At 35.6% G+C, this 27839-nt stretch overlaps 1 protein-coding gene across 8 annotated transcripts in view; it reads left to right on the top strand.

The window, feature by feature from the left end:
* LOC150109091 (phospholipase D1-like) overlaps positions 1–27839 on the top strand; it is a 584228-nt gene that overhangs the window by 345070 nt on the left and 211319 nt on the right. For all 8 annotated transcript variants that reach the window (XM_090411563.1, XM_090411593.1, XM_090411586.1 and 5 more), the window contains 2 exons: positions 13866–14132; positions 19234–19322. In XM_090411563.1, coding sequence (XP_090267689.1) covers positions 13866–14132; positions 19234–19322 — 356 coding nt within the window. The remainder of the gene's footprint in view (positions 1–13865; positions 14133–19233; positions 19323–27839) is intronic.

Below are 27839 nucleotides of genomic sequence, written 5' to 3'. Positions count from 1 at the left end.
AAATACAGCAGTACATGCAGTACAGAATTTAATGATCTGAAGTGGATGACAGTCTTTGCCTTTGTGACCGACATCTCTTTGCATATGAATGACCTAAATATGTGGCAACAATCCAAAGATCAACTGGTGCACTCTGTTTGAACACTCTATTTGATCACATCAAAGCTTTTGTGGCCAATCTCAAACTTTGGGAGGCACATCTCGCAAAAAAAGACTTGACTTATTTTCAGCTTCTTGCTGAGTTCAACTGTTCAACTTTTGATGAATATGCTAGAAAATTAGCTGTGTTACGAAGTGAGTTCGAAGAGAGATTTAGAGTGATTTTTGTAACCAACAGTCTTCTTTCGATTTATTTTCAATGCCATTCAGTGTCAATGCTGCCGAAATGTTAAGCTCAGTACAAATGGAGGTGCTTGAACTGCAAAACAACTCTTCTTTGAGAGAAAATTTATTCAGTGTGCCCTTTCTTATGTTTTACAAAGACTACATTTTCTGAGGGCGCATTCCCTAATTTTCATTGGCATACTTTGATGATGTGTGCTTTGTTAGGAAGCACATTCTTATGTGAGCAGTTTTTCTCCAGAATGAAGCCTGTGAAGTCCAAGACAAAAACTCAGATTAAGGATCAACATCTCGAGAATACTCTGTGCATAGCAACTTGCAACATTGATGCCAACATCGTCAAGCTGGTCAAGGAAAAACGTTGCCCATTGACATTGTAAAAAATGAGTGTTTTCTTCATTAAAATATCTTTTTAAATATCTTTACCATACATTCTTTCCTTTCCTGTGGAATCTTCCTTGTTCTGAGGAACTCATATTAAAGAGCCTTGTCAAAGGAATAGCCAGTTCAGCTAAACACTCTTTTAGCACACATGCTGATATCCCATCATGCCCTATTGCTGAATTCTTATTCAGTTTGTGCAACAGCTCTAAACCTCGTTCTAATATGCCTGAATTTCTTCATGCAGTGAAGAGGTAGCGGTGAGCTCAATATCGCTTACACCAGGTTGATAGCATTTAACAAAATGTTCACTCATTACTTGAACAACCTCTTCTGCACCTGTTACCCTCATGTCATCTGCATTCAGAAGAGTTATTCTTTCATATTCATTCTTTCTTTTACTTACAGCATGTTGATAGAATTCCTGTAGATTGTCTTTAGCATGCAGAGCCAGTTTCTTTTCATACTCGGACTTTGTTTTCCATACAACTGTTGTGACTATTCTAGCCTGCTGCTTATAATATTTTCATAATGCACATCATCCTTATGCATACTGTTGGAACGTACATCCTAGTTTCGAATCTGCCATTTTGTTGTAACGTACTCTTATTAATAAAATCTATTAATTGCCAATTGATCACTAATACAAATATAGAGAAATTTATATTTATACTGCGCCACCCTATATTTAGATTAGTCTATATAAAATAGTAGAATCAATTTTCAATTAAATTAGCAGTCTCTTTACTCATTCAGGCCGAATTCAATATTTTTCATTTGAGGCTCCCGCTAGATTCGAATTATTTATGAACGGTGCAGTGAAAAAGAATCAGGCAAATACAGTATTGAAATTAATAAAACAAAACATTTAATATAAGGTTATATGATAAATACATGAATTCCACTTCTAAAATGAGACATTACAATTAAGTTAGTACATCGGGTTAAATCATTTATATTAATTCAGTCTTCAAAATCTTCACATACAAGTTTCACAGTTTTCTCAATTACAAAATTCCTTACTCAGATTAATACAACAGAATTTCTTGTTTAATTAGGTTGCTCATATTTCTCAGTTATACTCCACACTTAACTCTCAGCTGGCACTTATCATATCATTAAACATGGCAGATATTATTTCAAGGCAAATTATTTTTAACTTCTAACTTGGCGATATGCCACAGTAAATGTTAGAATGAGCAAAATGGAACTATCACTCAAGTCTTCATACACAGAAACAAATAAAATATGACTATCCTTACCGGAATTAATCTTCAGCACGTCAGATTTAATGTGAGCACATCTCCAAATTATATTTATTACACCTATGGAACACATTTAAAAAGAATTCTTCAAGGTCATAACTAGATTATTATTTGTTGCGCTTCACAATTCTCGACGGCAACTATAGGGCAGATTGATGTCCTTGTTTACTACTTCACAACAAATTAAGCTCCGTACAATTCTTCCTAAAAGCTATATAGAAATAAGTAATAATTCTAAGCTAACTGGATCTATTCTGAATCCTTCATTAACCTTCCAGTCCTTTAATTATCCAAATACGGCACCAAATTCCTATTAATGCCACTGCTGATTTTACTTTCAGCTATCTACAAGTTTTCACTTCGTCTTTGCACACTTTTAAATACTACTTTCTTGAATTCCTGCCCTTCAGTCCTTTTTATTTACTTTCACCCCCTTGCTTATATCCTTCCTTCTTCCCGCTTCAGAACTTCTCCCTTCTTTTCTCTTATATTACCACTCATATATTTTTCTTCTCCCCTCATTATCAAAGCTCACGGTCTACCCACGCGCGTTCCATTTTATTTCTCTCTCTCCATGGCAACGAACAAGGAATTGAAACCTCAAGGTAATGGCTGACCAAGTGGTTAGCATATCCCTTAAATTCATTCACACTAGATACACTCACTACCTATAAGGGCAGATTATTCCACTCACTCACTCCTCTCTGGGAGAAAAACATAACTCTTACCCTTTTCTTGACTGCAAATAAATTTAACTTCCATGGATGACCCTGTGTTCTCTCCCCACCTTCCATATAATGAAAAATTTCATCAGTTGATTTTCTTTAGCACCCATTCAAAAGTTTATAGACCTCTATCATATCACCACCTCTTTCTCCTGTTACCCAGAGTCTGCAATCCACATACTCGCAATCTGTCCTCATAACCTAATTTAACAATCCAGATATAATCTTTGTAACTCTTCTTTGCACCCTTTCCGCAGCTTCTTTATCCCCTTGGAACCCGGGAGACCAAATCTGAGCACAATAATCCATGTGTGGTCTTATCAAAGCCTTATAAAGAAGCAAAATTACTTCTTTATCCTTTCAAGGTTTGCTTCAACATCGAAATTATCCTCTGAGTTGTATTTGCACTTTTGCTATGTGAACTTTGAACTATAAATTCCTATCCACCAATACAACAAGATCCCTTGCCTCTTCAGTTTTTTGTAGCATAACCCCACTAATATAATATGCCGCTGGAACTCTAATCATGCCAAAGTGCATAAATTTAGACTTACTAACATTATATTGACTCTTTTGCCCAAATTTACAGTCTATTCAATTCATTTTGTAATTGCTGAATATTAGTAGCATCCCTGATTGCCCTGCCTATCTTTGCATCATTGGCAAACATTTGCACATCTGATGTCAGATCCTTCCTGATGTCATTAGTATATAAATTGAACAATAATGGCCCAAGGACTGAACCCTGGGGTACACCACTGGTCACCTTAAATCTGGCAGATTCACACCTACTGCATACCACTTTTTGATATCTGTTTGTCAACCATCCCCTGATCCAAGTCAAGAGTTTATATTCCAATCCCATATTCTCCCGTTTATGCAATAGACTTTTGTGTGGTATGCAGTAGGTATGCCTTAGAAAAATCCAACATTATCATAGTGTATCCATTCCCTTTATCCAACTTGATCGTAAAATTGTTATAAAATATGAGCAAATCGCTAGAACATGACCTTCCTTTAGTAAACCCATGCTGTTCCTTGCAGAGTATACCATGTTTGTCTACCCATTTCTGTATTCAAGTTCTTACCGACTTCTCTAAAATCTTCACTACCACACCAGAAACACTGATAAGTCAGTAGTTAGACATATCAGTTTTTGCTCCACCCTTGTACAATGGAACTATCATGCATTCCTTCCATTCTTGTGGTATCATTCCTGAACTTAGGCTCATAATCAAATTCCTGACATGTACTCTCTCAAGGGGTATATATAGGCTGAGACTCAAGCTATACAAGCATGTGAAAGGCATAACCAATTCAGGTGAACATTCCTTTAGCAAATGGGCTGATATTCCATCTGTTCCCTATAGACAAATTCTTATCCAGGTTATGCAACAGCTCTTCAACCTCATTTTCATGAATCTCTAACTATTCATCCAATGTGTAGCACTGTGCACCATGTTACATGCACCTGGTTGATATATCTTAGTAAAGTGAGCACTCATTAACTGAACAATCTCATTAGTTTCTGACACTCGATACCATCTGCATTCATTAAAGTTATTCTTCCACATTCATTCTTTCTTTTACATGCGGCATAACAATAAAATTCTTTTCGATTGTCTTTAGCTTGCATGGCCAATTTCTTTTCATATCCAATTTTGCTTTCTTCACAATACTCATTACTTTTCTGGCATGAGCTTTATATATATCATAACTCCTCTCACTCTTATTCTCACGATATTCTTTCCACATTGTCTTCTTCTTGAGAATCTCTTGCTTAATAAGGTTGAGCATCCATTTCACTCCCAACCTATTTATTCTTCAAACACCACTAGGAATATATTCAGATACTGTCTCATTTAAGCACTTTTTCAAAGTTTTCCATGCATTGCTGACATTTTTCCCATTCAGTAACTGATACCATGGGACCAAAGATAGTATTCTCCTAAGTTGATCATAATTTCCACCTTTGTAGTTCAGCATGTAACCTATTTTAATCGGAGCATCAATACAATTAGATACTTCCCAAGAAAGAACATCATTATCACCATCACCAATTGGTGGTAAAATAGCCATATTCTTGACAGAGAACCATTCTGACACTATGAGCACATCCAACACTCTTTCACCTCAAGTTCCTTCTTTCACATGTTGCTTGAAAAGTTGTCTCACAACATTTCAATAAATTCCTCTTCTTCCTTATCATGAGATTTCTCTTCTACCCAATCAATATTTGGAAAATTAAAGTCACCCATAATGATCATTCATTAGCTGCCCATAAGGCTAAATTGACAATTCATTTTTTCGTTCCCCTGCAACTGAGCCACTCTGTAGCAACACCCCACCATATATTTCATTCTGTTAACCACCACTTAACACCATATAGACTCAAACTCACCACTACCTGGGACATTGTTACAATCATTGTTTTTCCTTGTGTTTCTACCCTAACTGGACTTAAATCATCTGATATCATTAGTTGCACTCCTCCTCCTCTCCTATTTCTTCAATCATTCCATAAATAGTATACTGATTACCCTTGTCCCACTTACCATATTATGATTCTGATAGCCAGGTTTCACTAATGCCAATAATCTTAGGCCACATCGTATTCAATAAAGCAACGAACTCAACCCCTTTGTTTCTAATGTTCCTGGCATTTGTGTATAGACATAATAAATTACCACCTAGCTTATTCTTATAATTAGATATGCAATCTATTTGGTCTTGTTCTAGAATTTTCTCTTTCCCTCCCCAGACATATTTAAAATCTGAACCTCAAGCATATTTTTCCACCCCTTCGCCACATACATAACCATATTTAAAGACATTCATATCTTTATCATATTTGCATACCATAGCTGAACTTTCAGACACATTTTCCCCATTCCTTCCTCAATGATCTAGTTTCCCTGACTTCCTGCATTAGGTCTCATACTAAGAAATAATTTCTCCATGCTTCTGATGCCAAATGAATTCAGGTGCAGGCCATCCTTCTTATACAAGTCTTTTCTGCCATCAAACACACCCCACACATCTAATAACTCGCATCCATATCTTCTACACAGCCTGCACATGAAATCATTTGCTATCATCGATCTCCATCTGAACTGAGTACTGTCATATCCGGGCAGCAATCCAACAATTTTTACTCTCTAGCATTTCTTTCTCACTTCTTCCAACAGACCTTTCATATCATCTCTCATATTATATTTGGCATTACTTAAATTATTTGTACCTACCAGAACTACCATCTCTTTTACTTTTCTTTTTTGGTTTTCATTTACGTTTGTCATGTTTTTAATTTTCGCTCCCCAGAAACTAGAAGTAATGACTCCCTTGGCAAGCACAAATTTTAAAATTGAGTCACCATACCATATGACCTCTTTTTTTCCTTAGATTTTAACTGACTTACCTTGTTGTTATTAATATTTTGACTACCAATTTCAGTATTTTCCTGCCTGTTCTGATCCTTTTTCTTATCCTGTCTAAGTTTAGTCAAACATTTTTCCACTTCTTCCAATTCCCTGAAAGGTTTCTAATAATTTCTTTTAATCGAGATATTTCTAATGTGAACTTATCCTCAGATAAATTACCATCACTGCAGCAGTACTTTTGTTCATCAGGACAAACGCTCTCCCTTAGTAACAACAACTTGAGCTTCAGACACTGCCTTGTTATGTCGAGTTTTAGGTGCCATTTTTAAGAGTAGTAAAAACTAATAATATTTCTGCAATTATATTACAAAATGCTATATACAATAATGACACTAAAAAATTACAATAATATTCTAAAAATACACAATTAAATCTAAGAAAACACTTCATAAATCAAAAAAAATCACAAATCTTTCAGGAGCTCTCTAACAGCACTTCTTTTCACCTAATAGCCTTGACACCAGATATCAATTATCCCAGATTATTATGCTCTCATTTCCCATTTAAATCCAATTTTATATCAACATAAAGATTGATGGAATAATTTTTTAGATCTGATCATTTTCATTTAACTTCATAGTGCACTTCATTAGGAGGGGGAAAAAAGAAATCAAATAACTGAGTTTTGTAATAAGCATGTGCACTTTCCATTGTGAGTACATAATATTTGAAACAAGCTAAGGATAGAAAATTTTTATATTGTATCCTGATGGTTAGCAATGTGATGTGAACATCTGAGGTTTGCATTCAACAGGTTTTTAATGAAAGATGTGAATGAACCTGATTTAGGATCATGACATGTTTCATGTTGTACTTATGCTGGTTTTATAATATTTTGGATGTATCTTTGAATGTTCTGGTGTAGAAATTTTACTTGATGTTCAGTCTGTATGTGCTGCTTGTCTTAATTTATGTTTTCTTTTTTTTTCTACATCCTTCACGTGTTATGACATATCTCTCCTGACTGGCCTGTCTGTCCTACATGGCCAATTTTACACATGTAAGTGATCTTGTAAATCCCCTAGTTTCTTGAGTGGCAATTCAGGAGGGAGGATTCAGAGTATCTCTTGATTTCTTATTTATGACTGAACAAATGCAAGGGAATACTACTGCTCCTCTATTCTTGTTTTTTTGTGTTCATTTTTAGACCTCTGAAACTGCTCCCTTTGACCACTCTAGAAAACCAGGGGTTTCTAGAGTGGTCAAATGCTTTTATAAGATCAGATCCCTTGCATATGTGGAATCATGCAGGACAAACAGCCAGCCAGAGAGAGAGAGAGAGATGCATGTTAGAACATTAAGGAAAAATGAGGAAAAAAAGAAAATTTAAATCAAGACTAACAGACAATAAACACTGATTACTATGGAAGTGCACTGAAATCACTTAAATGGTATATTGGTATACCAGTACCGGCCATCAGGACGGCACTGGTTTTGCTTTCCACATGTGCCTTACATTGTTAATCTTTTCAAATATGTATTAATGTTACTGTTATTTGATTGTTACAGTTATATATTCCCCCCCCCCTCTCTCTCTCTCCTGATGAAGTATACTATGAAGTTACACAAAATTAGTCAAAATCTGAATAAAAATTGTTTAAGTCTCCATGTGGAATTAATACCGGATTTAAAAAAGTTATTAATAGGTTCCACAGAGGTCTGAAAAGCCAGTTAAATACATTTATATGAATAAAATAAATTGGCAAAGTACTAAACTAGCAGTAGTATACAAGACAGTGTACAAATCATTTTAAGTTATGGATCCCAGAGTTGGGTTAGAAAGTCGATCAAAGAGATGAGAGACTGTAGATATGAAAGTTATAAGTACGGATGACATAATGAATCATACTAAAATGATCTTGGGAAGGAATTTGGCATTGTCAACATTTAGAAATGTGTGAGTACAGCTAATCTCAGATGGTATGATGTGGGAGAAGAGAAGTTAGCAAAACAAATGTATGATAATGTCTGGGTCTTTTTCTTGCCAGGATGGCAGGTAAAAAGATCCAGAGGAAGACCAAGATCTAAGTGGGTTGATGTAGTTTACAGTAGAGGTTTCTTAGAAAACAGAAATATAAGAATAACAATATTGGAGTGCTGACAAGTGGTAGATTAATTTGGAGGACAATTGTTGACAAGAGATCAGTAGTAATGTAAACATAATCATATAGTACTTTCACACTGTTCTTTACGTCCTTTGAGGAGGACATATCAGGAAATCAGTGATAATGATAAATTAGAGTTCAATTGTATTTTTTATGAGCTGTCATATTATTTTGAAATGTTGATGCTATTTATACCCACATAAATGTTAATTTTAAAAAAATTATGCAGTCACTTATGAAAAATGTCCATCTGTCATTGTACTTATGCTACGGTACGGCAGTGTATAAACCTTGGGAAATGAAGAAACTTTAGTAATTCTAGTTGTTTCATGATAACATAAGTGAATAGCTCTCCTCTAAAAAGAACTTTATCTCCATTTCAAGTTAAGTGAAGAAACCAATAATCTGTCAAGTAGTAAACTGGAGCAGAAGTTGCTGTGCGATATTTCATATACTTGAAAATAGAAAGAACATTAATTAACAAATGTTATGTATTATCAGCTGTTCCAGAGAAAAGAACACAGCAGAAGGAGAAGTATAGCAGTTTCTGTGTTTTCAACATATGAAAATAGAACAGAAGTTAGAAGGGTTAGAAATAGAAGAGGTAATTCTTTAAAAAAAAAAGAAGAGAAGTGTGAATTTTCTTGTAATTATTCTTGTTGAGAGGCTTATACGCTGGTTAAACATGATAACTAATATTTAAAGAATTGACAGTGTATACTAGAAATATAGATTAAATAAACTTTAATTTATACTTTCCGATATTTCGGCGAACGTCACATTGCCATCTTCTTGGGAACTTACTACTAAGACACATGCACACAAATACTAATAACAGCAAATGAGACTGAAGCTAGTGTTTTCCTAAAGTCCTGATGGTGCCCCCTGGCAGGCTATATTGGTAGTTCTTGGCCTTTGGGCTGAAGTTCTTCTGATAAACGTTTCCCAAAAAAGATTTCGATTTTTTCCGAGGTGCCTCGGATGTAGGGAATGGTGATGGATTTAGAGTAATCTTTATTGTGAAGGGGAGGGGGGTGGTGGGTTGTGGATAACTGGGTTAAGTATTTTTTGGATTTTTTGGAGGGGGTAGCCGTTGGCTGAGAAAGTGTCACGGATGTGATTTAGTTCAGTGGTTAGGGCTTGATCATTAGAACAGATTATTTTTGCCCTGTTGAATAATGTTTTAATAACTCCATATTGTTGTGAGGGGGGGGGGGGGAATTGTTGGTGAATGTATTTGCCTGTATGGGTGGGTTTTCTATAAACTGAGAAAACGAAGGTTCCATCAGGTTGGCGGGTGACTAGTGTGTCTAGGAAGGGGAGGTTATTGTTTTCCTCTTTTTCCAGGGTGAATTTGATTCTAGGGTGTTGGTTGTTTAAGTGTGTTAGGAAGGAGAGGAGTGAATCCGGGCCATGTGGCCAAATAGCGAAGAAATCATCAACGTAGCGAAGCCATATGGTAGGTTTTTGTGGGGCTGAGTTTAAGGCTTTCTCTTCAAACGTCTCCATGAAGAAGTTGGCCAAGGGTGGGGAAAGTGGTGAACCCATGGCTGTCCCCTCTATCTGTTTGTAGAATTTTTCCTGCCAAACGAAATAGCCTGAGTTCATTGTAAACTGAAATAGGGCTGAGATATCGGGAGGAAATTTAGCTTGGATTAGCTCTAAGGTTTCTTTGAGGGGGACATTCGTGAATAGGGAGGAGACATCAAAACTGACCATTATGTCATTATGTTGGAGTGTAAGGTTTTCTATACTGGCTTTGAAGTGGGCTGAGTTTTTTATGTGTGATGGTGTATTGCCAGTATAGTGTGAGAGCGCTTTGGCTAAATGCTTGGCTAGTTTGTAAGTGGGGGAATCAATGCCATCCACTATGGGACGTAATGGCACATTTTCTTTGTGTATTTTTGGGAGCCCATATATGCGGGGGGGGTCTAGAGTTATAGGGTTTTAGTCTGTTGGTAATACACCATCACACATAAAAAAAAACTCAGCCCACTTCAAAGAACTACCAATATAGCCCGCCACGGGGCACCATCAGGACTTTAGGAAAACACTAGCTTCCTAGCTTTAGTCTCATTTGCTGTTATTAGTACTTGTGTGCACGTGTCTTAGTAGTAAGTTCCCAAGAAGCTGGCAACGTGACGTTCGCCGAAATATCGGAAAGTATAAATTAAAGTTTATTTAATCTATATTTCTAGTATATGCTGTCAATTCCTTAAATATTAGTTTTCTTGTAATTATTAGTCCATATAGGATTTATCCTGTTAAAACTGAAAGAACTATTGTTTACATGTTCATATGGAAATGGGCCCTAATTAAAGTTTTGTGCATCTTGTACTTTGTTATTGTATCATTTAAGTTTACAGTCTGAAACAGTAAATATCATGGTTTGAAATTGTAGATGTGGTTTCAATTATTTCCTTAATGAAATTTGCTGAGACTTTTATATAGGAAGTGAAATAAGTTAATGAAGGTTTTGATGATGAAGACAGGATCTGCAGTGCTTGTTATGTTGCTGTTATAAAGGTGAGAACTGGTTCTCTTTTAATGTTTCCTCTTTCATGGATTCAATAGAGTGAAAGTGCTATGGGAAGCCAGAGAATAAAGTTCTAGAAGTTTGTTCAAAAATGATAAATCGTAACCTACAACTTTACATTTCCATACAAAAATATCTGCTAAATCTAACCAGAAAAAACAACAACAAAAAAAAAAAAATGTACTTATGCATGCAATATTTGTGCATTAGTTGCTTGCTAGATTTGTAAGTGTGTGTGTGTGTGTGTTTCTTACTACTCTACAAGTATAAATTATACTTCAGGAAAGAATTTTAATGGGATTATATTGATCAAGTGCATATAATAAACAACTATGTTATACCAACTAGTTTCACCAACTAAGGCTGTTGGCATCTTCAGGGTACATAACTGTTGTAAGGCACTAAAAAGTAAAAAACTGTTACAAACTATAATCAACCGATTCCAATTATATTAAACAAAGAACAGAGCGTGTACAATACATGCATAGAGCATGCATGATATCACATGTTGTTATTTAGGAACGTTCTATAGTTGGCACTATAATTCAGTTCTGGTGAGTTGAAGGATCTGATAAGGGTCTTCCAGATCAATGGCAAGATTAGTCCTTGGTTCCTGTTAAGGTTTTGTATACAGCGGGCATCTGTTGTGGCCTCCTTAAAAATTTGGGAGCAGAAGTCCTCCTCCATGTAAGGAATTGTGCTTCTATCCCACTCTATGGTATGGTTCGTTTTTGAGAAATGAAAAGCTAACCCCGATTTTTCTTCTCTGTTATTATTGATGTCACCTATGTGTTCTTTTTGCCTAATTTCAAGGCTCCTTGAAGTTTGGCTGATGTAATTCAAGCCGCACGAGCAGGGTATGTTATAAACTTCAGCATATTTGGAGAAAGGATGGCTATCTTTTGGAGATCTTAAGAATTGTCTAATCGTTTCTGTGGGTTTAAAGGCCACTCTTATTTTATGTGGTCTAAGGAGTCTAGCAATCTTATTGGAAACTGTCTCTAAGTATGGAATGACGATGGTAGAAATATAATGTATATCATCTTGTTGTCTTTGTGGGGGTTTCAGAGAAAAGTATCTTGTGGACGAGTCTTCAAGGAAATACATTCATGGTAAGGTTGGTGGATATCAGGGATAGTTCTTCCTGGAGGTCTTGTTGATCTGTTGTGAGGAGAGAGAGGCACGGTTCTTCAACATGTGTACAATACTAAGTTTCTGAGAAATGTAGTGGCAGGAAGTGAAATGTAAATAATGTCCTGTATTGGTAGGTTTGCGGTAAACTGAGAGGTTGATACCACCATTCCGAAGCTTCTTAATTAAAGTGTTCAGAAATGATAATTGGTTATCTTTTTCAAGTTCTAGAGTGAATTTAATTGTGTGGTGTAGAGAGTTGATTTTGTTAAGAAAGTCGAACAGGTTCAATAGTTGTTTATTATATGCACTTGATCAATATAATCCCATTAAAAGTCTTTCCAGAGCTTTTTGGTCAAGAAAATTAAACGTTTTTCAAATTATACTTCAATCGTCAGCTTCAAAATCTGATGTGATAAAGTTAAATAAGCAATCAGTCGTGTTGTTTTCATAACTGGCATGGGAGTCGAATGAAATCTGAAAACATTTTTTTATGCGACTCCTACTCACAAAATGTTGCAAACTTTATAAGGAAAATATATGACTTCTGCATTACTTCAACTTTGGTATTTCTTCTTGGTCTGGCTCCCACTGATGACACCTTAGTAAAGGTTAAAACCAGTTTTTTTTATATATATATATGTAGACATGCTTCTTTTGGTAGAGTTTAAAGTCAGTGGTCATAGTGTGTGGAATCATGACTAATTAGGCATTAAAGTTCTGGACAAGTGTGCATGTCCTACATTGTGTCAGTTTTATGGGTATACCTCACACTGCAGTGGCCAACACAAAATCCTAAGACCTAACCCCATAGAATATCATAATGAACCAGAATGCAGAATAATATATGGCCATAGTCTGTTTTATTAATGGAAATACTTTAGAAGGAAAAGTGAAGCAGCTGCTAACTCTCCCAGAACATAGAAGTGCTCTTTGCATGTCCTGCCTATGGCAATATTAAACTGATTCAAAATTGAAGCAATTATTATTTTTTCTTGATAAAGATATATTTTGTCTCCATCCATGTACCATGTGTATCATTTAAAAATTTTACACTTTAGATTCATTTTGATACTTGTTTTCAAAGTAAGGAAATGAGTGCAGACAACAAAATAATTCATAATACATGAATAATATAGAGATACAGTTCATTATCATAACTGTTTTGTTTATCATCATTGTATTTGTCTAATTTTACCATTAAAGTAACTCTACAAAAGCCAAACTTGGAATGTTTAATTTTGAAATTCATTGTAACACACTTTCCTCTGCAATCTTTCTAATTGTCTGCAGTCATTTGTTTGTATGTTTTTCTTTATATATGACAAGATTAGTATTTCACATTAATTAAACTCTAGATTTGACACCATTATATGTTTCATCCTCTGCATATATAGTATTGGAAGAGAGCATTTAAACTGTTATTAAATGTCCAGTTTTATACTGATATATATATATGTGCCAGTTCATGATGTTTACCTAATTGGATGATAATCACCTATGAGCTAAAATTATTTCCCACTGCTGTGCTATACTACATCTTAGAATAAAGAAAAGGAAGTAAATTATTTTAATAACTACACCATAGTAATCTTTCAAGTGACTTAAATTATTTCAGATCCTTAGCATTCTTAAATTTTTTTTGTTCGTTTTTTTTTTTTAAAGGATATTTATAATATGTGATTTTCATATCAGCCAAAGTAGAAATATTTGTTATGGTGGAAAGGAACTGAAAACCAAAAATTTAAGATTTTCATATTCCATCAGCATGATTTTATTTTAATTACTGATTGGCGTCACAGAAATATTGTTCTCAGCCAAAAAGAATGTGCTATAATTCAGGCATGTTAAGTAAAAATTGTTAATATTTCATTTTACACACTTGTCTATAATCTTAATTGTTTATTTTGCTGTCAGCTTATAATTAATGTTTGTTTCAGAATTTAAACATGAAACAAACTGGAGCCAAACATCATGATGGCATTGTTATATCAGTTCAGCCATCATCTATATTAAATCTGCCAGATGATTCACATTTGTCACATGGTGATGAAGATAATGATGGTTCTGAAGGGAAAGACTCAAAATTTCATTATGTCAGAGGACCTGGCTCCAGCAAGGGTTTGCCAAGTATAAGTGGAGGTGGTGGTGTACAAAGCAACGTTGCAAAAAAATTTAAACTCAAACAAGTTGTGCAATCCATTGTGGTAAGTGTATTATTGTTTTCATTCTTCTCAGAAGTAAAGTAAAATATTCAGACAGTGTTTTTACATTGAGGAACGCATAGGGATCATTGGAATATCTGTTGTAGTGGATGGTTTGCTATAGTGAATTACCTTTTAGAATATTACCAATAGCATGGGACGGGATAGGATGTTTACATTTTTTTAATATCACCCCCCCACACACACACACACAAGACATTGTAAAACCTATTGTACATGCACAAAGTAGAAGGAATGAAAGGAAACAAGAAGTTAATTTGATATGTTTGAAGCTGGACAATGAATGAATGTTGATCAGATCAGCAGCTGCTTACACTTGCTTATACACTTGAGGGAAAGTGGGGGAATAGCACCTGTGAAAATACCTGTAGAAGAGAGACATAAGGTAGCCTTCTATAAGAAAAAGACTGGAATCACTATGTATCACTGATTAACTGGATTGTCCTTTTTTTGTACAGTATCAAGCATTTTTACAGATGTTTTTGGTGCACCATATCATCTGTGAAAACATTCTAATATAGGGAGCAGAGCAGATCAGGGTGTTATATAGGCAAGAAGTTTTATTAAAAAAACTTCTTGCCTACTAGTTCTTCTACTACTTCTTGCCTACAACTAGGTGTGTGTGTGTTTTTTTTTATAAAAAAAAACAAAACAAAACATAGTTTTTTGGAAATAGTGGAGGCTATGAATGTGATGTGCTTATGCCAAAGAGACTAGTAGTATGTCAGTCTAAAAAGAGAGATCTCAACTTGCATGGAACACTCAGTATAGTGAAAGGTGCAGAAAGATAAAATGAGGTTGTCCTCACACCTGTTGTAATAAAGTAATCAATCAGTGTATAATATTTATTTATTTATTAATAATAAGTAAAATAATCATTTCAACACGTGTATTTTGTGTCCCTTAATTCGGAAATATGCATGCTGATCACCGTGTAACCTTAAAAGAAAGAATCAGTATATAAGACGAGAAATGGAGAGTACTGTCTTTTGCTAAACTATTAATAGGATTTGAGGTTAGTGATGATAAATCATTTATAAATAGGAGAAAAATTATGGGCAAAAATAGTCTTGGATTCTCCATCATTTATTAGGAAATCTGGAGAAAGCTTTCTGCCATAACCTGTAGTGAAGAAAATTTGCAAAGGGTGGACAGCAGAAAGTCCTACATAAGTAGGCCTTTCTATTAGACTTGATTAAATGCCTTGCAAATGTCTCAAGCAACCACATGGGTTTCACAAAACTTTTTCATAGCTTGGATCCATAGGTGGGTGAAATTGGCAAAGAGATCTGCTGTAAATCATGAATGGTGGAATCCATATTTGATTGGTACTTATTAAGTGGTTGGTTCTCAAAGTGGTGAAGGAGTTGATTGTTGATAATTTTCTTTATTTTATATAGAACTGAGAAAGTGCACTGGGATGACAGTTTGATAGCTGGCTTTTATCTTCTTTCTTTGAGATGTGTTGAATATAGGCTTGTTTCTGTTTTGTAGCATAGATGCCAGATGAGTATGAAAGATTGTAAAGATAATATGGAATGAATTGAGCATTAGTTCTGGAACATAAGTTTTAAGCATAACTGGGGTGCCATCAGGATCAGGACAAAGACTTTCTGATATCCAAACTATTCAGGATTATGATGTCTGTTTGATAAACATGACTTGCATTGAGCAGTTCTTGATAAAGTGGGGAACTAACTACTTTGCTTCCTTGATCATCAGTGCAGTAGTTGGAGGAGAAAAATGATGGTATGATGTCAGCCTTGTCTTTCATTAATATTGCAATAGTACCATCTGGTTGTAAGAGAAGTGGAAATATGGACGGGCAGAAATTTTGCCCAGTATCCTATCAACTATCCTTTGAATAGGGGACAGGATTTCTGCACTGATGTCTGTTCAGAGTCTGATTGGATTTTTTTAGGGGGGAGGCGGGGGAATTGTAGCCATTGGCTAAGAAAGTGTTAAGGATATTGTCAAGTCAGTAGTTAGGGCACTATTGTCAGAACTGAATGTCCTGTTATATAGGGTTTTTATAATCCCATATTGTTGGGAGGGGTGTGGTGTGACTTAGTGAATGTATCTATCTATATATGTAGGTTTTCTGTAAACAGAGAATACAGGGATCCATTAGACTGGCATGTAATCAGAATATTTAGGAATTGGAGACTGTTGTTGTTTTCCTTTTCTATGGTAAACTGGATCCTGGGGTGTTGATTGTTTAGGTGTGTTAAGAAAGTGTGGAGTATATCCAGGCCATGCAACCAAATGGAGAGCACATCATCCACGTAGCATAGCCAGACAGTGGATTTATGTGGGACAGAGTTTAAGGCTTTTTCCTCGAAGGTCTCCATAAAGAAGTTGTCCAGGGGTGGAGAATCCATGGCAGTCCCCCTTTATCTGTTTATAGAATTTTCCATGCCAAATGAAATATATCCCGAGTTCATGTTGAACTGAAATAGGGTTGAGATATCGGGAGGAAATATAGCTTGGATGAGGTATCTTTGAGTGGAACATTGGTGAATAATGAGGAAACTTCAAAACTCGCCATTATGTCAGTGCATTGGAGTGTGAGGTTTTTTATTTTGGTTTTAAAGTAGGCTGAGTTTTTTGTGTGAAGATGTGTTGATAATATATTGTGTAAGCACACTTTGGCTAATTTATATGTTGATGAATCAATGCTATCCACAATTGGACATAATGGCACATTTTGTTTACAGATTTTTGTAGCCCATATGTTTGAGGGAGAAGGGTCTACAATTATAAGGTTTTAGTCTGTAACCTCCACATGCCAAGAAGTAACCCTTTTAAGGAACCTGTAAAGTGTTCTGATTTGTGCGCTGGTGGGATCATAATCTATGGGGAGGTTGGTAGAACGATATAAAAGTAAAGAGGCAAGCTTACTTGAGTAATCTGATTGGTTTAAAATCACAGTGGGATTTCCCTTATCCTCTTTGGTAATTATTTTTCTGTTGTTTTTAATCTCTTGCTGAGCTTCAAATTCTTTTTTTGATAGGTTGCTTTTTGGTGGTTTAGCTTGGGTGAGAACACTGGCTACATCCAGTCTGATGTTGTTGGCAATATGGTTGGGAAGGCTGTAGATATCTCTTTTGCAGCATTTGACCCTTTCAAAATCTGACTTGGTGATGATTCTTGTACATCTATTGTGAGCTGCAGAGTGGGCAGCTGGAGTTTTGGTCTTGAGCCATTCGTGGTAAGCAGAGGTTTTTTCTTTTACAGTATTGGCACACTTTTTTGAGAACCAAGGCTTGGACGGATGCTGAGAGTTTGGAGTGGAATGAGGAATAAAAGCCTTCATTCCTGAGGATGATTTCTGTTATTTGGTCTGAGCAGGTGTGTGGATCAGAACAGCTGAAGCAGTAGTCACACCATGGGAAGGGGGAAATAGAAGTCACAGAGGTCCTCCCTTGTAGTGCCAAAGGAGACATGAGACTGTGAACTGGTGGAAGAAGGTAGTGGCAAAAGAGACTTATGTGAGGTTGTGGTCTGAATTACCATGAAGAGAACCGACAACCACAGTATACCTGGAGGGGGAGCTTGTTAGGAAGAGGTCAGGAGTGTTGGCAATTTGAAGGGGGTTCTCAGGTATTCTGATTCTGACCAGTATATCAATCACCTGAGATTGATGATCTGAGATATGAGATACGTCATTGCTGATGGCAAACACCTCAACTTCCGTGCTTGCTTGATTGGTGAAACTGTATTAGTTGATTGGTTTGCGACCTCTGCCAGGTCTAACTTCCAACGATTCCATTTCTTCAAAATGACTAGTCATTCCTCACAGGATACATGGACATAGTGGACTTCATTGACATTTGTTCAGGTGAAGAAATTTGTAGAGTGCAGCAACAGCATTACAGTTGTTTAGGTAGTATATCTTTACAAGCAAAGCAACATTGGAGCAAGGTTAGTGCTATCACTGTGGACTGTATTAACAACCAGAATGAAGGGGAAAATCTCATGTCCATCTTTTTTTTAAACCTTCCTGGCACCTGCTGAGTTGTATGATATACAGATTCCATGCATTTGGTGTTTACAGTGACCTTGGCGATGAATTTTGGAACTACTGCTTTTCCTCAGATATTGCTTCCACATGACACCCATTGTGTCCCTGCAAAGTTTACAGTATTTGGATTATTGGATTGTGCTCTACAAAGCCTTAAATGGAAATATTTTAATTTTGATCACGCTGTATATTGCAAAAGGTCACTTTTTGTAAAGTTTCTTGCCATCAAAATTTAGAATCTGATCATCAACAAGGAAGTGTGTTTTAGATGTTTTATTTAGTCAGATGTTTCATCTATAAATCCGAGATGTATTTCTGAATTGAATTATCTAGTTTTTCTCAACTGTTTATTTGAACAATGCTTTTTTTTTCATAAGTGCTCCTTTTTCATAACAGTAGTTCATTAGATTAGCTCACAGGTGTTTTGTTGGCCTTTCTCATTGATCTCGTTTAAACTTGAAATAAGGCTTAAAATTTTTCTTGTTCGTGAAACTATAATTTCAAAGTTGTTAAGCATTCCATAGTAAGAGGTTTATTATTAGTTAAATGCACATTTTACTCTGTGGCAAATAAACTCATGATAACCTAATATAGTGTTAAATTTAACTTTCAGTTGCTTCCTAAAAGAAAGGTAAATTTCAGTTGCTTTTTTTTTAACCTGAGAAAGCAACTGAATTTTTTATTGCTTTCTTGAATCAGATTTTTTGTTGATTTTTTGATTGATTCAGATGGTAAGAAGTACTTCTTACTATCTGTACTTTTCTGTTGGAATACCATGTTGAACCATTTTGAATAGTATAGTTCTTATGTATTGATTTTCTTTCCTTCATTCTTTTGGGTTATTGATATTTTCAAAACATAGCACACCATGATTACACAGAATCTCTTTGAAAAATAGCAGCTTTTTTTGGACATAATAACAACAAAGTTTCAATAAAAATTTAAATATAATTATTTCATTAGCATTTATTTTATATATAAAGATTTCTATTTATGAGTTAGAATGAATCTGGATCACAATTTATATTTTGCAAAAAAAAAAACATTTATTCATTTCAGACTATTCATTCAATGAAAAGAAAATTGCAAAGAAGTTATTCAGAAAGTATGGAAATGCCTTCTTTTCAAAATCGAATGCAGTTAGATAGGTATTTGTTTTTCATTTATTGCATTCAGTATAAAATTATATTAATGAAGTAATTTCAAAAGCATTGATTTTGAAATTGTTTGTAAAACTAGATTTTTTGCCAAGGAAAGAAACTGAGAGAGAATAAAATTAAGTCCACAGAGCCAATACATTGCTCAACAATTTCCTGCTGCATGCAGTGTGTTTGTTAAATTGCATGCTTAAAATATATGCATCTTGTTCTACAACTAAATAAGCAAATGTTTTCATGAAAATTCTTGTTATAATACTTAGGAAGTTCATAACAATGGAAATTGGGAGGGGGAAAAATACAGTCCAGTTGTAGAGCAAAAGTTTATTAGTTGTGAATAAAACAAGAGGTAGTTAAGTTGCAAGCTGTTCCATTCATAGAAACTTGTTACTGGTCCGCCACTAGAATCCAGAAAGCAAACAGAATCATTGAACTAGAAAATAGGAGTATTTTCTAGTCTCCTAATAATAATAATAATAATAAAAGTATTGCAATATGGAGAAAGCAATCATTCAGCTGAATCATATGAAGTCCCTATGTATTACTATTAATGTTGTAGATAGGTTACATATTGAAAAATGGTAGTGCATGATATAGATATTCATTGAATATCTGCATGAATTAATGGGTAAGGTGTAGCAACTTGCTGTTCCACATCTTTATACTGAAAGGTATATGCAAGGATACTATCCAAATCACAAGTTATATGTGGCCCATTGTGAAAAATGCTGGTAAGGGTGCTGGTGTGGAAGATGGTGTTTTGTATTCTTTAGCAGCAGTCTCCTAGCTGGTAGCAATTACCAAAAATGGACTAATCATTCCAAGTATGTGGAGGACCCATCCATTCCATTCATATAGCATCCATCCATCCGTATAGCAACAAGAACAAGCCCAGACAGAAGAAAATCTCAATACAAGAGGACTTTAGAAATGTTTAATGTAGTTCTGTTTATCATTTTTTATTTAAAATTTTTTATTTTCTTTTATTTTTCCACAGGAGGTCAGGCTAGGTTAAATGATTAACAAGCATCTAGATTCATCTTACTTTTGTATAGTGCAGTGTCATGTACGCTTGTATCTTATACATATGCATTTTCCTGATGATGACCTCAATACAGAAGTTGAATGTTTCTTTCGTAATGTTAAGTAATTATTCTAATACGTGTGTTGTGTCTCCATAAATTCTTCACTATGAATGCTAACCACCGTGTAACCTTAAAGAAAGAATGGCCAAGGAAAATGGTAGTTGGATTTTGAAGGCTGCAAAAAAGGTTGACAGAGGACTGCAAAAAGACCAAATTGTTAAAACTAGGCAGTGCTTCATGTTGCGGACTCCAGTACCTTACTTTCAGATTTATAACAGCTTTTAGTTAACATTGTTTTCTTTCTAGGCAATGAACTTCATTTACTATCCAATGACAATCATGTACATCGACGTCCATGGCAGGATTCAAACCCACATCTTACCATCTTAATGTGGGTTTGAATCCTGCCATGAACATGGATGTACATTATTGTCTTTGGGTAGTAAATAAAATTCATTGCCTGGTGTGAGACCACAGTCCCTCTTATGAGAAGGCTGAAGTGGCTTGAAAAAGTTTGTCTTTGTTCTTTAGAAAATACTTTCAGACATTAAAAAACGAATTAAAAACAGAAGAAAAAAAATCCTAAGGCCACCACTGGTACTAACGTATTATAGGTTTACAGCCTTTCATCAGTGGGAGTCGCATTAAAAAAAAATTGTTAGTGCATGTGTTATGTTCTTCAAGATGGATATTAATATTTCTTTCTCCTCTCCAGACAAAGTTGCAGGTGCATGGCACTGCATGCATTGCATCCCTGTATGATGTGCTATATGATTGGTGCATTTTGACCAGGCTTTCTGAATTATGCAGTGCAGCCACTGTAAAATTTTATACCTCTGTATCTGAGCATTTCTCTTTGGATATTATCTACTCTGACTACTTTTTCAGATTTCTGACAACTTTTTCTTCTTCTTCCATTACTGAAATATATTCATGACAGCATTCTTGCTGGATGTTTATTATCATTATTCTGTCACTTTATTTCATTAAATAATTTTCAAAAGTAATTACTCTCAAGTTTTTTGTGGCTATTTCAGATTCATTTTATAGCATTCTTACTGCTATTTATAAACTTATTCAACAGACAACTGAAAATTTTGCTACCCTCATGATATTTCTTTTTTATTTTATTTTCCAAAGTTTTGTAATTTCTTTGTCTACTTTCACACATAGCTTGCTTACATTTTTCTGTGTTTGCTAAGAGCAAATGCTTCCTTGATCGCTAAGAACCATCAGTATGTTTACTTTTACTAGAAATGTCCCTTTAGCTTCTAGAATCTGTCACAAGGTTCTTATTTTTCTCTCCTTGCAATGTACATCTTCTCCCTGTCAAGTCAACCCCACCTTCCCATGGTGTGACCCCACCATTACTTCTGTGGATTTCCACAAAAGAAGCTGTGGCAACTCCACCAAGCATTTCCTCTGCAAAATTAGGCTTTCCTAGTTGGATGAAATGCCATCTAGATCTGCTATCTGGTATAGTTTATAAGTAGCCCCAGAAAAATTAAAAGATAAGAAATTGAAATGAATAAAAGTCATTAATACAGTAAATCCGATCTTCTATGGAAATGATATGGTAGTGTTTTTTATAATTGAATTTTTTTTATAAATAGAAAAAAAAATGATTATAGACAATTAATCTTGTTTAAGTTAGAAATAAACACAAATATAAGAGAACAAGTGATAGATTTTAAATATGAGGGAACGGATATCAACTCAAACCATCTCACAGAAAATGAAGCACAAGAACAGTCAGTAAAAGCAAATAAGTTTTCTGGATACTTAAGTAGAACAATAAAAATGGAATTATTGTAATTAAGATAAGTATATTTAACAATCTAATAAGACTAATGTTATTCTAGTGTGTTTATATTTTGATTCTCCAGCATCGTGTTGTTTAAGGAAATTGACAACATAAGACTAGAAATAACAGAAAATATTTTTAATTATGACTTCCTATATTTTGTTGAAGTTAATTCAGCATCTTCAGGAATTAATACACTATTATTAAACACATGCATGCAGGCACACTTCAGCCCAGAGCCAATAGGTGATGTAATTATAGGACTTTAGTCTATCCTGTATCTCTTCTGTTCCATCTTTGTTAGATGGAGCAGGATATTTTTAATTATTTCTAGTCTGCATTGTCAATTTGCTTAAACAATGTGATGGTCAAGACTTGTGTTAATTAAGAAATTCTACTGTTAAATTACTGCTACTTAATTAAATGTCACTATTATTATTATTATTATTATTATTATTATTATTATTATTATTAGGGGTGCTTAAGGGTCAAAGCTGTATAACTGAGAGGAGACCTCCACATAGCCTTGAAAGGAATGCGGAGAACCGACCAGGGCTTCTGACCTAATGTCCAATCCTCACCTTCTCGTGGTGCACCCTGTTGGGTATCTACTTGGATACTGAACGAACGAGGATGGGCTGGCAATTTGGGATTTAGCCGACCAAATTGTATTCTTATTGGTTAAACCAAAATAAAAAATGATGGTACAACATGACAAAATTTCATGCCGGCTGGGGCGTCGCCCGGTTAAACAAGGCCCCCGTTGTTTTCGCCAGGGAACCAGGGCGAACAGCGAAAAGTCGGCTACTGGAACAAATCTGAAAACAAACCCCAACTCAACATCACCAGAGTTAAAGATCGGTACTATCAACATAAGAAGCCTGAATGGCAAAGAAATGGAGCTAACTGAGAAATTAGATAAGTACCAGATCGACATAATAGGGGTGACTGAAACAAAAAAGACCAAAACTGGTGAGATCTTTCTGAGCAATAAATACAAAATGTTATATTCAGGCAATGACAATCAAGGAAAAGAAGGAGTAGCCATAGTATTCAACACAAAATACGAGGCTAATCTTCTTGAATGGCAGTCAGTCTCAAGTAGAGTAATGTGGGCAAATATGAGAATGGGGAACTGGACAATGAGACTTATTTGTGCCTATGGTCCCACAGAAGGTTCTACTAAGGTAGAAGTGGAGGAATTTTTTGAGGCTTTAGAAAAATCAACTGACACAATGAAAAAGGAAACGTTGGTCCTTGTTGGGGATCTAAATAGTAGAGTAGGAAATGATTGTGAGACATACAAAAATATTTTGGGAAAATTTGGAGAAAAGAGCAAAGCTAATAATAATGGCAAATATCTGTTGGATTTCTGCTCAGGACATGGACTGGTTATTACTAACACCATGTTCCAACATAAAAATGTGCACAAATTCACATGGAGAGAAGAGGCTAGGAATAAGAAAAGTCTCATTGACTATGTTATTGTTGATAGTGATGTTTTCTCCCTGGTGCAGGACACCAGAGTGTACAGAGGATTTGAAATTGGAAGTGATCACTATTTAGTCTTGAGCAGGATAAAATTGAATTTCATATTGAAAAGAATAACATGTAAGAAAGTTTAAAGCGAATAAAAGTTGAGCAGCTCTCAGATGTGAACTGTAGACTAAAATACAGAAATATTATTGAAAAGAAAATGAAAGAGTTTGAGAACAGGAATCAAACCTTGGAGATTCAGTGGCAAACTCTGAAGGAAACATTGATTGATTCTGCCAGAGAGGCATGTGGTGAGGTTGTGTGCAAGGATAAAAAAATCAGAACTCCCTGGTGGACACAGGAAGTTAAAGAGGCAGTGAAGGAAAAGAAGAAAGCATATCAAAAGTTTCTGGCAAATAAGTCAGCTTTTACTCTTACAGAATACAGAGACAAATGTAAGAAAGCTAAACAGTGTGTAAAACTAGCTAAACAAAAGTCATGGGAGGACTTTGGCAAGAATATAGAAAATCAATATCAAGAAGGTGGCAAAATATTCTGGAGGTTGTTGAAGAAGCTTAGGAATGGAGGAAAGAGTGCTGTAAAAGGAATTGGAGATGATAAAGGTGAAATGAAAACAGGAGAAAAAGATATCCTTAAAGTATGGAGTAATTACTTTGAAAAACTGCTAAATGAAACAAGCAGTGATGACAGCACAATGGTAAAAAACACTCAACAGGCATGCAGTCAGGAATATATATCCATACTTGAAGTAGAAAAAGCCATCAAAGTCTTGAAATGTGGAAAGGCAGCAGGAGTAGATGATATTCGACCAGAAATGCTGAAGTATGGTGGTATAAGAGTCTTACAGTGGCTGCACTGCTTAGTTCAGAAAGCCTGGACAGAGGGACGAATTCCCGATGATTGGAGTAGAGCTCTCATAGTACCCATATATAAAAAGGGAAATAAAACTGAATGTGAGAATTACAGAGGTATTTTCCTACTGAGTGTTCCTGGCAAGATCTATGCAAGTATACTTGAGAAACGGTTGAGAAGAATTGTGGAAGAAAAGCTTGGTGAAGAACAAGCTGGATTCAGGCCAAATAGAGGCTGTCAGGATCATATCTTCACTTTACGACAAATAGTCGAGAAAGCATGGGAATATAACAAAGATCTATATTTAAGTTTTGTCGATTTGGAAAAGGCATATGACAAGGTGCCAACAGAGAAGCTATTCAATACGCTGCAGTTATATGGTGTCAATGGAGCATTATATCAAGCAATACTTAGTCTTTATTTGAGTTGTGAGTCAGCAGTTAGAATTGAAGGAAGTACAGGAAGATGGTTTAATGTTAAATCTGGTGTGAGACAAGGATGTACATTATCCCCTCTGTTATTCATTATCTATATGGATCACATTATGAAGGAATGTGGTATTAAACCTGATATCAAAATTGGAGATGTTAATGTCAGCTCTTTGCTTTATGCGGATGATGTTATACTTCTAAATAAATCCGCTACAAGTCTGCAAGATTCTCTGACTAAATTTAATAGCTGTTGTAATAGATATGGTATGAAGGTCAGCAATAAAAAGACAAAGACAATGAAAATAGGCAGAATCATTGAAAATGTCAACTGTGTTGTGAATGGAGAACCTGTGGAACAAGTAAAACATTTCAGCTACTTAGGCACAATTTTTACTGAAGATAAATATAGAAATAGACAACAGAATCAGCAAAGCTGGTATCGTGGGAAGTCAATTGAATAAATTCATATGGAATAAAAAAGAAATTAGTCGGAACACTAAATTAGCTGCATAACAAGACTGTGTTCAAACCAATTTTAACTTATGGATCTGAGAGCTGGGTCAGAAGTAAAACACTTGACCAAAGACTAGAGACCGCAGATATGATAGTCCTGAGAAAGATTAGAGGCGTGAATAGATGGCATCAATGGCAATATCACATTAAAAATGAGGATATTAGGAAAGAACTTGACATTGTCAGCATCCAGGAATGCGTTAGCAGAGCTAATCTCAGATGGTATGGTCACCTAAATAGAATGGGAGACGAAAGATTAGCAAAACAAGTGTTCTCTGCCAGGTTGGCAGGAAAACGACCCAGAGGAAGACCAAGATATAGGTGGATTGATATGGTACAAAGTGCCTTAGACGATAGAAATGTAAGATCTGATAATGTTGGAGTCTTGACAAGTAACAGACTGATTTGGAGGAAAATTGTAGATAGGAAGTTAGTAATGATGTAATTTTTTCATGTAGTACTGTCATATCCTGTACACCCCTTGAGGGTACATGGCAGGAATTTGATGATGATGATGATGATGATTATTATTATTATTATTATTATGGGTATCTCAATGGAGTCAGTAGACTCATCGCAGGAGACCCAAACTATCAAAACAATATCTATAATGCATAACTTTACACTTTTCCACATTGAACTGACATCCATTTCTTTTTGCCCATTTTGCCAGCTTATTTAAATCATCCTGCAAACTCTCAACATCATCGTCATTTTTTATTGCACTGCCCAACTTTGCATCATCAGCAAACAACTGAATATCTCCCTTTAAGCCATTTCCTATAGTATTTATGTACAAATTAAACAACACTTCCCCAAGGACAGAGCCTTGAGGCACACCACTGGTCACCTGCCTCATACTGGACTCTACTCCTCCATAAACCACCTTCTGGTATCTCTCCCTGAACCATTCTCCTATCTATATCACCAGTTTAGTATCCATCCCCATCTGCTCCAATTTGCACAAGTATTCCATGGGGTAAACATGGGTTTTTGACAGTATTCCTATCAAAAGCCTTAGCAAAATCCAGGAGTACCACTGTGTAGCCATTTCCTTTGTCCAACTCAGATGTCATTCTATTATAAAAAGCTAATAAATTGCTAAGGCAGGATCGACCTTTAACAAAACCATGTTGGCCCCTATAGAGTATCATATCCTGATCCACCCATTCTTGAATTTTCTCTTTAACCAACTTTTCCAATACAGATTACAGACCAATTACCACCTCTCCCGAGATGGTAATTGGTCTGTAATTAACTACTGCAGTTTTAGAGCCACCTTTATGCAATGGAACTACTTTGCCTTTCTTCCACTCCCTAGGGACCATACCAGAGTTCAGACTTAAGTTAAATAGCCAAATAAGAGGCGTTGACAATTCCTTTGCAAATTCACGCAACACCCTAGCTGATATTCCATCTAAACCTACAGCAGTGTTTGCATTTAAATTTGCAATATACTGAGTACCTCTGATTCCGTATCTTCAATTCTCACATTAGTTATTGCTCCAGGTACAAGGATATCCTCACTTGAGTGATAGACTTTTGAAAAGTGATCACTCAGTAACTCTGCTAGTACATCTGAATTTATCACCTCAATACCATCAGCACTCACTAAAGTTATCCTTTCGAAGTCATTCTTTCTTTTACTTGCCACATAGCAGAAGAATTCTTTGGGATTACCCTTGATCTCCTTGGCTAAGATCTTCTCATAATCTGATTCAGCTTTTCTTACTATGCTGGTAACCTTGCTTGCTTGAACCCTGTACTGCTCATGGAAGTACTGATCGCCTTTCTCCTTGTAAATTCTCCATAACCTTTTCTTTTTTTTTTTTTTTTTGCAGATCAATCTTGATACTACTACTCATCCATCTAACACCTAGCTTGTTTGTCTTCCTGACCATGGGGGACACAATCTGATATTGCCTTCCTCAGATACCCACTGATTTTATCCCATGCACTGCTAGCATCTTTCCCCTGCAATATGCTCTGCCATGGGACTGCTGCAAGCTCACTCCGAAGCTTGTTATAATTGCCTTATGGATTATCATATCCTGATCCACCCATTCTTGAATTTTGTCTTTAACCAACTTTTCCAATATTTATACACACACACACACACACACACACACACACACACACACACACACACACACACACACACACACACACCACACACACACTGTATATACCCCTTCTTAAGAGAGAAATCCACAAATTTTGCAACCTCCCAAGTCAATACCACATGATCGCTCTCACCAATTGGAGGTAACAAGGACACCTTATGCATATATCCTCTGAACCAATGACCAGGTCCAACACTCTCACA

The sequence above is a fragment of the Typopeltis vanoorti genome, chromosome 2, assembly GCF_054136105.1.
Source record: "Typopeltis vanoorti isolate ZY-2024b chromosome 2, IOZ_Tvanoo_1.0, whole genome shotgun sequence".
Taxonomy (NCBI): domain Eukaryota; kingdom Metazoa; phylum Arthropoda; class Arachnida; order Uropygi; family Thelyphonidae; genus Typopeltis; species Typopeltis vanoorti.
Note: the sequence above shows the minus strand (reverse complement) of the source record. Positions and strands in the feature narration are given on the sequence as shown.